The following is an 11377-nucleotide window of genomic DNA, read 5'->3' on the forward strand; positions in this document are numbered from 1 at the left end:
TAAGGACATTTCATAGTCCATTTCCACTGGATTAATTCACACATTTAAATTTTTAACAAGTACTTGTGAGAACATAAGAAACAATATACTATGAGGGATCAGAGTAGGCTTCACTGTGGATATGGTTTTAAAAATTTATATTTTTAAAATTAATTTCAGAGAGAGGGAAGGAGAGGGAGAGATAGAAATATCAATAATGAGAGAGAATCATTGATCTGCTACTTCCTGCATGCCTCCTAATGGGGTTCGAGCCCACAACCCGGGCATGTGCCCTGACTAGGAATTGAACCAGGAGGTCATGGATCGTTGCTCAATCAGCCACACTGGCTGGACTGGATATGCTTTTTAATTAGAATCCGAAAGGATGAGGACTAAGTATGAAACTGCAAGCACACACAGTCTGGGGGTCATTGTAGGCAAAGCAGACCAGCAAGTTCTGTTATATTTGCTGCAGGTAGACACCTGTGATCCAGTGTCTAGTTTCAGGTATTATGGTTTTGGGGTATTCCTGTTGGCAGCAGCAGTCATTTCTCCCTCCCTGAATCATAGTTTTAGAGGTTTATCTTGAAATTAATAGTCCAGAGCTGTCTCCATTACTTCTCCAGCCCACCTGCCAATTTTGAAAGCATCAATTTTCTATAATATATGCCTTGATTTAAGAATTTTTGTTTTCTACAATGAACCTTGATAGATAATTATGGTTTATAAGGAGCATGGCTTCAAATATTAACTTACATAAGAATTACATAAGAGATGGAATAGTCTTACTTATCTCCCTGGTTTCCTGTCTCCCATGGTTTCTTATCTTGTGACTAGAAAGGTAACATAGATCAATGATTAGGATTGTGTGGACACTGTTGGAAGTAAAGCGTAGTTTATGTAGTTATATTTCACATTATGTTCTCTATGGCATCTGATAATTATAAGTAATAAATTATTTTAAACCAGGATAGTATATCCTGATATAATAATTCTGATGTGGAGTGTGTGATAGGGTTTCAGACTTTAGATAAAATACTGCTCTAGTACATGTGCTACTTTAACTGAAAACCAAGAGGTGAAGGCACATTCCTTAGCAATTCTCAAGAGATAGTGGGTTTGGAATGAGATGGAGAATTTTTAATATTAAGCAGAGATTTATCTTTCTTTTGATTTTTGTGAGATTTTGAAATCTAGGGAATGTTGAAGGATCTTTGAGGGATAATTAAGGAAGTATGGCATGATATTAAAGATAAAGAAATGTTGTAATTATGGGTAGACTAGCCACTACATAATATATAGTTGTGGGATAATGCTAGTAACTTTCTGTTTTTCCTATTCTCTATCCTCTCTCTGCTCTCTCAAGCACTGGTACTGCACAAATGAAGTAGTCCTTTAATTCCCCAGGTTTATTTGCCTTCACTACACATAATTTTATGTCATCTTATTTTATGAGAGAATTCATCCAACTACCCATACATTGCCGTTTCAAAAGAAGCATACAACAGACTGGTGTATTTCAGAAAGAAATGGGTGGGAAGAGATTAACCAATGAACTTATATGCATATATGCATAGCCCAAGGACAGACAATAGTGCGGGAAAAGCCTGGGGAGGAGCCAGGAGCTGGGAGCAGTGTGGAGAGGGTCAAAGGGGGACATCTATAATACTTTCAACAATAAAGATTAAGAAGTAAAATAAAAACACATAAGCATACACATGATAATGATTTACAATTTTTGGTTTAAAATGCTTTTACAGTGATACTGAACTAGGAGAAGAAAGCCAGAGTTTTAAATAAAAATAGAGAAGGTTTTAAGAAAGCAATGAGTACATTACCTTGTTATGTTAAAAGATAAGGCTGAGGTCATAATGATGTTATGGTCACTGATACAGAATCATGCTCAGTTATGTCTGTTATCCATTTCTTGAGCATCAACTATGGGGCAGATAAATAAGGCACACTCCATACCCTTTAAGAGCTCAAAAGTGTGTGTACATATACATGTCTATGTGTATGTGAAGAACATAGGCTCTGGAGCCATGTTATCTGAATATATTTCCAAGTTGCATGTATAATGGCTTTTTGTGATGTTGGACATAATTACTTCACTGCACCATGCCTCTGTTTCCCATCTGTAAAATGGTGTAACACCTATTTCACAGTATTATTATGAAGATTAAATGAGTTAGTTGGTGTAAAATGCTTATAATGCCTGGTACCTTAAAAGCATTCAATGAGTATTAGCTATTTTCATCATCATCATTATCATCTTCGCATGGCTGCTGCTTTATTCTGGCCTGAAATGTCACATCTAGTGGGTCTTCCTAATCACCTATCACTTTTATCTACTTACTGATTCATGTTTTGAGGGGTTCTTACAAGACAATTTCATTTTCTTCCAATAAATTATCCTTGATCTCTCAGCCATTTGGAAGCAGAATATATTTATTACTCAAAATGCTCTGAGGAGACAAAGAGTGCCAGATAGGAGAAAGTGAAACAAGAACACAGTAGGGATGCAGGAAGGAGGGAGGGTGCCCTACAGAGCTGTTTGAGAGAAAGGACAGAATGACGGAAGCTTCAGGTCCCCATAGAGAGGAGAGGAGAGGCTTTATCCTGTGAGATGAGAAGCCTGAAGGACTTCAGGGTCACTTCTCAGTACAGGGTCCTCTGGGTAAGTGCAACTGTCCTCATTGTTCCTGAATAGAGGTTACATGCATGCCATTGAAGGTCACTGATGCCTGGAAAGTTAGTATAGCTTCATTAGCTATGGGCTACTCAGATGTGATTATAGTATATTGTGCAGTCATTGGTAAAGATCATAAAAGAACCAAGGCACACATCATTGAGCATTTCATGGGAGACACTCTGTGCTGGGCACTAAGGGGGAGTCAGATACTACCTTTCAACAGGATGTAATGTGTTAGAGAAAACACCATCTATGAAGAAGCCACTGATGAAAGATATGAGAAGGCTGTGTGTCTTGGGAGGCACAAAAAGTAAGAGGGTAAGTGGATGCTGCACAAGCTGGGCCCCCAGCAGAGAGCACCAGAACTGAGAAGGGTACCCACATAACATCTGGCTGTGAAAAGTAGCAGGGTTGCTGTCTGTCAGGAAGAGATGGCTGGAAATTCAGGCACCCTCTTAAAGGGCCAATGCACAAAATTCCCTTTGGAGCCACTCACCTTGTGCTCCAGCAGAGGGAGGGCAAAATGGACTGGAGCTGTGTGAGGGGACTCTGGGGTTAGAGCTCAGAAGGCAGACATCCCAGTTTCCTGTGCTGAGTCATTTCCTCATGCTGAAGAGGTAATCTTTGTCACGCAGATATTAGCTATTCAGGTGGTGTTGCCTGGAGGGGGAGACAGTTGACCCACCCCACTGGGAAACACATTGCCCGATGTGTGGAGTATCTAAGGCCCATTAGCAGACTGAGAATAACAGTTAGCCTCCAGGCAGAAGCAATTGTCCCACCCTATTTAAAAAAATGCTCACCATACCCATGGATGATTGAAAGCTATTCAAGACAGAATCCTATCAGTCTGGAGACAGAGAGTGGTCTCTGGAGGCTTTGCCTGATCTAATCAGTCAGAAACAGCTTTTGACACTAAAGATTGAGAGGCATAGCAGTTCTACCTAACACAATCAGAAATCCAAACAGGCAGCCAAAATGAGGAGACACACAGCCCCCAAATGAAAGAATGAGAATTCTCCAGACGAAGAAATAAATGAAATGGAGATAAATTTATCTGATATAGTGTTCAGAATAATAATGGTAAAGATGCTCCACAGCATGAGAAAAGATATAGTAACTATGAAAACAGAAATAAAGAATGACATAGCACAAATAAAGAATACTTTGAAAGGAATATATAGCAGATTAGGGGAAGCTGAGGATCGAATCAGTGAATTAGAAGACAGGGTTGGAAAAATTAATCAGAAAACCAAAAGGAAAAACAATGGGGAAAAAACACAGGAGGACAGCTTAAGGGAACTGTAAGACAATGTGAAACAACAATATTCGAATAGCAGGTGTGCCAGAAGAGGCAGAAAGGGAGATAGGGAGAGCGAATGTGTTTGAAGAAATAATGGCAGAAAATTTCCCTAACCTGGTAAAGAAAAAAGTCACACAAGTTTATGAGGCACAGAGAGTTCCAAGCAAAAAGAACCCAAACAGGCTGATCCCCAGACACATAATTAAAATGCCAAAAATTAAAGACAAGGAATCTTAAAGGCAGCAAGAGAAAAGCAAATTGTTATCTACAAAAGCGCTCCCATAAGGCTGACACCTGATTTCTCATAAAAAACTACACAGCAAAAGAAACCATCAATAAAATGAAAAGAAAGCCCACTGTATGGGAGAACATATTTGGCAATGATACATCTGATAAAGGGTTAATATCCAAAATATAAGGGGAGGGTTGGGAGGGGGAAGAGACCAACCAAAGGACTTTATGCATGCATATAAGCGTAACCAGTGGATGCAAGACACTGGGGGAGGGGTGAGGGCATGTGCTGGGGGGTAGGGGAGGCAGGGGGGGAGGCCAGTGGGGGGAAAAAAGGAGACATATGTACTACTATTTGTAATACTTTAAACAATAATAAATAAATAAATAAAAAATAAAATGCAAATATACTCTCCAAAAAACAACAAACAAAACAAAACAAAGCAACAACAACAAAAACCCAAAATATATAAGGAATCCATACAATTTAACAAAAAAGGAAGATGATCCAATTTAAAAATGGGCAAAGGACCTAAATAGACACTTCTCTGAAGAGGGCATACAGATGGCCAAGAGACATGGAAAAAAAATGCTCAAAGTCACTGATCATCCAAGAGATGCAAATCAAAATGAAATGAGGTACCATCTCACACCTGTCAGAATGGCTACCATCAACAAATCAACAAATAATAAGTTCTGGCAAGGATGTGGAGAAAAGGGAACCCAAGTACATTGTTGGTGGGAATGCAGACTGGTGCAACCATTAAGGAAAACAGTATGGAGTTTCCTCAAAAAATTAAAAATGGATCTGCCACTTGACCCAGTGATCCTACTTGTAGAAATATATCCTAAGAAACCCAAAACACCAATCAGAAAGAATGAATGCACCCCTATGTTCATAACAGCACAACCTACAATAGCTAAGATCTGGAAACTGGTGGCTATGATGCCCACTGCGGCCAGTGAACCCACCTGATTGAGGGGTGGGGCCAGTGACCAAACTCTGGTGGCCCCTCCCCCGAGTGGGCCCAGCCCCTGATCAGCCTCTCCTACCCAAATTGAGGGCTTGGTGGCCAACCCCCCTGAAGCCCTTCCCTCAGGAAAGCCCTTGTCTGGGTGGCCTCTGAGGGGAGTTTTACCAAACCTTTAAAAAACAACTAGCACCTATTCTCCAACTATTCCAAAATATCCAAGAGGAAAGAACACTTCCAAACTCTTTTTATGAGGCCAGCATTATCCTAATTCCAAAACCTGATAAAGACAATGCAAAGAAAGAGAACTATAGGCCAATAGAATTTTTATTAAAAATGGATGTTGGATTTTGTCAAATGCTTTTTCTGCATCTATTGATATGATCATGTGATTTTTTGCTTTCAGTTGGTTTATGTGATGTATCATGTGAAATGCTCCCATCATTTCCTGACACTTTTTTCAGGGAGGTGGGTGTGAGGAAGTAAAACTCTCATTATTTGCACATGATCATAGATGCTAAAATCCCCCACAAAATATTAGCAAAAAAGGATCCAGCAATACATTAAAAAGATCATACACCATGAACAAGTGGGATTTATTCCAGGGATGCAAGGCTGATACAATATGAACAAAAAAAGCCCCCACTCCCACCTCCCTGAAAAAAGTGTCAGGAAATGATGGGAGCATTTCACATGATACATCACATAAACCAACTGAAAGCAAAAAATCACATGATCATATCAATCAATGCAGAAAAAGCATTTGACAAAACCCAACATCCATTTTTAATAAAAATTCTCAGCAAAGTGGGAACAGAGGAATCATATCTCAACATAATAAAGGCCATATATGACAAACCTACAGCCAATACCATACTCAATGGGCAAAAACTAAAAGCATTTCTCCTAAGAACAGGAAGAAGACAGGGATGTCTGCTTTCACCACTCTTTTCAACATAATAATAGAAGTGCTACCACAGTAAACAGACAATAAATAAAAGGCATCCAAATTGGAAAAGAGGAAGTAAAACTCTCATTATTTGCACATGACTTGATATTGTATATAGTAAACCCTAAAGATTCCACAAAAACACTGGATTTAATAAATGAATTTGGCAATGTAGCAGAGATACAAAATTAACATGCAGTAATTTATGGCATTTTTATACACCAAAAATTAACTATCAGAAAGAGAAACTAAACAATTCCATTTACCATTGCAACAACAAAAAAATTAAGATACTTACTAATAAACTTAACCAAGGAGGTAAAAGACCTGTACTCAGAAAACTATAAAACATTGAAAAAAGAAATAGAGAAATATATAAACAAGTGGAAGAATATTCCGTGTTTATGGATTGGTAGAATTAACATCATTAAAATGTCCATACTACCCAAAGCATTCTACAGATTTAGTGCAATCACTATGAAAGTACCAACAGCATATTTCACGGACCTATAACAAATACTCCAAAAATTTGTATGAAACAAAAATAAAGAACTCAAATAGCCATAGTGATATTGAGAAAGAACAACAAAGTTGGAGGAATCACAATACCAGATATCAAGTTATACTACAAGGCCACCCCTACTCAGAATAGCTTGTTTCTGGCATAGGAGCAGGTGTATAGATCAATGGAATAGAACAGAGACTCCAAAAATTGACCCAAGCCATTACACTCAATATTTGACAAAGGAGGCAAGAGCATACAAATGGAGTCAAGTCAGTCTCTTCAATAAATGGTGTTGGGAAAATTGGACAGGCGCATGCAAAAAAAGAAACTAGACCACCAACTTACACCATACACAAGAATAAACTCAAAATAAATGTAAGTTGTGAAACCATAAAAATCCTAGAAGAGAAAAAAAAAAATCCTAGAAGAAAGCATATGCAGCAAAATCTTTCTTGCAGCAATATGTTTACAGATATATCTCCTAGGACAAAGGAAACTAAGGAGAAAATAAACAAATGGGTACATCAAAATAAAAAGCTTCTGCACGGCAAAAGAAACCATTGACAAAAAGAAAAGGGAGCCCACTGTATTGGAGGACACATTTGGCAATGATACATCTGATAAAGGGTTAATATCCAAAATCCTATATCATAAAAGGCTAATATGCAAATAGAATGGCAGAACAACTGAACAACTGACCAACCGGTCACTATAATGTGTGCTGACCACCAGGGGGCATGTACAGAACATGGTGGGCGTCAGCAGCAGGAGGCAGAGTGGATGGTGGAGCAGGTGAGCAGGGGCACCAGACCAAGGCAGGGTGCCAGTCGCTGTCATCAGGGTGAGCCTCTGGTGGTTACTGAAAATTCTTTGCTCCCATGCACTGTAGTCCCACCCGGTGCTTGCATCTGCTGCTGGCGCCAGCCCTGCTCACACCAGCTGCCAGTGCCAGAGATACTACTCGCACCTGCTGCCGGCACCTGGCCCCAGCCCCGATCTCTTGCAAGAGTGGAAGCTGCCAGCCCTGATTGCCCCTTAGGGCTCCTCCATCTCCCCCTTCTCCTAAGGAGTGGTCAGGGACGGCAGCCACCTCTTGCACCAGCTGCTGGTGACGGACCCGCTCACACCAGCTGCTGGCACCTGAGACATAACTCGCACCCGCTGCTGGCGCTGGCCCCATTTGCTCCACACCATCAGCAGGTGCAAGCAGGGCCAGCGCCGTCAATGCATGGGAGCGGTGGTGGCGGGAGCGGGGCTGCCAGCAGACAGGGGACTGGGGCTGTGGCAGGAGGGGCTGGGCAGGGGCGCGGAGGATGGGCTGAGACCTGCCCCTGTGCCCACTGCAGCCTTGCAGCCCACAGTTCCTTTCAAGGTGCATGAATTCGTGCACTGGGCCCCTAGTATATAAGGAACTCATACGACTTAACAAAAGGAAGACAGTCCAGTTTAAAAATGGGCAAAGGACCTAAATAGATACTTCTCCAAAGAGGACATACAGATGGCCAAGAGACAAGAAAAAATGCTCAGTGTCACTGATCATCAGAGAGATGCAAATTAAAATGACAATGAGGTATCACCTCATACCAGTCACAATGGCTACCATCAACAAATGACAAGTTCTGGCAAGGCTGTGGGGAATTAACACTGCTGGTGGGAATGTAGACTAGTATAGCCATTATGAAAAATTATGGAGTTTCCTAAAAAAAATAAATGAAATGTGGATCTGCCATTTGGCCCAGTGATCCCACTTGTAGGAATATATCCTAAGAAATCCGAAACACCAATCAGAAAAAATATATGCACCCGTATGTTCATTGCAGCGCAATTTACAATGGCCAAGATATGAAAACAGCCAAAGTGCCCATCAGTAGATGAGTGGATAAAAAAGCTGTGGTACATTTACATAATGGAATACTATGCAGCAGTAAAAATGAAGGAAGGATCTCTTACCCTTTGAGACAGCATGGAAGGACCTGGAGAGTATTATGCTAAGCAAAATACTTGTCAGAGAAAGACAAGTATTACATGATCTCACTCATATGTGGAAACTAATGAAATAAACCAATGAACAAAATAGATCCAGAGACATAGAAGCATAGAACAAACTGTTGAATCTCAGAGGGAAGGCGGTGGAGGGTGGGTGGGTGGGCAGAGATCAACCAAAGAACTTGTATGCATATATGCATAACCCCTGGACACAGACAATAGGTGATGAAGGCCTGGGGCAGGGTTGGTAGCTAGAATAGGTTAATGGGGGATAAAGAGGGAGATATGTAATAATACTTTCAACATTAAAGATTTTATATATATATATAGTAAATCACTGGCCTGTTGCTCAGTGGTTAGAGCATTGGTTTGTGGACTGAACGGTCGAGGTACGATTCCTGGTCAAAGGCACGTACCTTGGTTGCAGATTCAACAGATTCAATCCCCGGCCTTGGTCAGGGCCCGTGCAGAGGCAAGGAGTTAATTTGTCTCGCTCACATCGATGTCTCTCTCTCTCTCTCTCTCTCTCTCTCTCTCTCTCTCTCTCTCTCTCTCTCTCTCTCTCTCTCTTCCCCTCCTCCTTCCATTCCATTCTCTCTCTCAAGATCAATGGAAAAATATCCTCGGGTGAGGATTAAAAATATGTATATATTAAACAGCCTGCCATAGAAATAAGACTTCATTTTACTCTTAACTACTTCAAAAATAAGAACAATGAAACCATGAAATTGAACATGTAAGTTTATTGTTCAAAAGGAGAATTGCAGGCATTTTACTGATATTGCCAACATAAATTTTAATTTTTGCTCTCCTGCTGCATCTGGTATTTCTTTGGTAGATCAGTTGTAATTAGGATGATTTTCATATAATCAAGGTGTTTGAGGAGTTGATCTTGAAAGGGAGGTGGCAGATGTATCCGCTATCATTGTCATTGGGAAGCTTGGGTTGCCTACTGGTTGCAGGGTAGAAGGAAGACCATCAATGACTGGTGAATAAGAATATCTATTTGGAAAAGTAGAAGGCTGGACCATCCTTTCAAAATAACTTCTCTGTAAGGGAGAAATAATGTGGTTCTGAGAAGCAGAAGTTGTGGTTGTAATGAAATTCACCATGCGGGTATTTGCTTGAGTGTAGCTGCTATGTGAATGCACAGGAAAGGTGGTCAACTGATTTGAAATAGCATATCGATCCATTACAATTTGTTCTGATGGTCTAACTAAAGTGGATGATGGAGGAGAAAAATTACTTCTCCTTTGAGCAGTTGTCTTAGCAGTTATCTGGCTGGTAGCAGGATTTCTTATTAGAGGCATATTTAAATTTGTGGAGTGTGAAAATACACTTTCTTCACTTGATTCAGCAATAAAACCAAAATTATGGTTATCCACATGACTATCTGGTCCAAAATGCTTCTTATTGAAATCTTGAAATAATGAAGATGCTGGAGAAGCATTTTTAATCCCAACTCTTCTTTTCATTCTTACTAGGAGTTGGGGACAGCCTCGTTTAAAATTGGGATTATGAAAAAACTGTAGCTAAAACCAAATGAGAAAGTTATTTAGTGACATTTTAAACCAAGATACAAGAATGTTACAAACCTATTCTATAAAATATGATTTCAGTTTTATCACACAAAGTTAATGTCATCAAGTAATACATGTACACTGAAAGTTTACTTATTGGCAAGGACATTTAATTATGATTTTTCAAGCAAAAATGTGTTGTATATTTACAGTACCTGTGAATACCATTTCAAGTGGTTTCATGACCTTTATTTAAATAGAGCTCATTGATTAGGTTCAAAGTTACTAGCAAAATTTCTTATAATCCTGAATGTTTATGCCCAAGTTGTCCTAAATTTAGAAAAATAATTTTAAAAATCTGGTTTTAGCATATATATATATATATATATATATATATATATATATATATATATGCATATTGATGTACAAAAGAAAAAAATAATCTCTATATAAGTTGTAACTGAAAATTGCTGAATACCTTGCTTAAAACAGAGACTTCTTTTTCTTCTGCCAGAAAGTCAGCTAGAGAAGCAGATCTTTGAAAATTCTGTCGCATTTTACTAAATCCATAAAGGTTAAGCTGTCGAACTAAACTTTTCATACTCTCAGTTTCGAATATTCTGAAAGGGGCCTTTCTTTCCAAAACTTCTTTCTTAAAGAGGTCTTCATTAATCACTATAGAAGTTCCATTCTCATCCCACCAGATAGACTTAAATTGATCACTTTCAACTATCTTCCACAGTTTTCTGGGAAAGGTCATAGAAAGGAAATCATTATCTTCATCTGGTTCGGAGGCACAGAATGTGTAACGTGGTCTTTTTATCAAGGTTTCTTCACACAAAGCCTGGAAGGCATATTCTTCAATCATAGACCTCAATTCCGAGTCCTCAGGGTAAGTGTGATCACACAATGCAGACCTAATGGAGGTTTCTGAATCATTTGATCCATCGTTAGGAGAAACAATTTGAATTTCTGAGGAAACATGGGCCATCTCAAATAAACTTTTCTTTGGCAGCCTTCCACATCTGCATAATTTTGAATACTGCGGCTTCAAAGGATGTCTTGGCAGGCTGACACAAATAAACTGCTCACACCATCACAATGGTCCTCAACCTGTATAGCTGTGACATCACAAAATGACTGGTCTCCTAGCAATTAAATGTGATCTTCAGCCAGTGTTTCCTTCTCGCTCTATAGATTTTATTCAGTTAAAATAAAATATAGGCCAGTTTTTAAATAAA

General features: G+C 39.4%; 1 protein-coding gene across 1 annotated transcript; it reads right to left on the bottom strand.

The window, feature by feature from the left end:
- Positions 1-9485: 9485 nt before the first annotated feature.
- LOC307092491 (heat shock transcription factor, Y-linked-like) lies at positions 9486-11127 on the bottom strand (the record flags this gene model as incomplete). Its single annotated transcript, XM_079759770.1, has 2 exons — positions 9486-10148; positions 10615-11127. The coding sequence occupies 2 exons, from the start codon at positions 11125-11127 to the stop codon at positions 9486-9488; spliced, it is 1176 nt and encodes a 391-aa protein (XP_079615896.1).
- Between the last annotated feature and the right edge of the window lie 250 nt (positions 11128-11377).

Source organism: Cnephaeus nilssonii (genome assembly GCF_951640355.1).
Source record: "Cnephaeus nilssonii genome assembly, chromosome: 20".
In the NCBI taxonomy this organism is placed as follows: Eukaryota; Metazoa; Chordata; class Mammalia; order Chiroptera; family Vespertilionidae; genus Cnephaeus; species Cnephaeus nilssonii.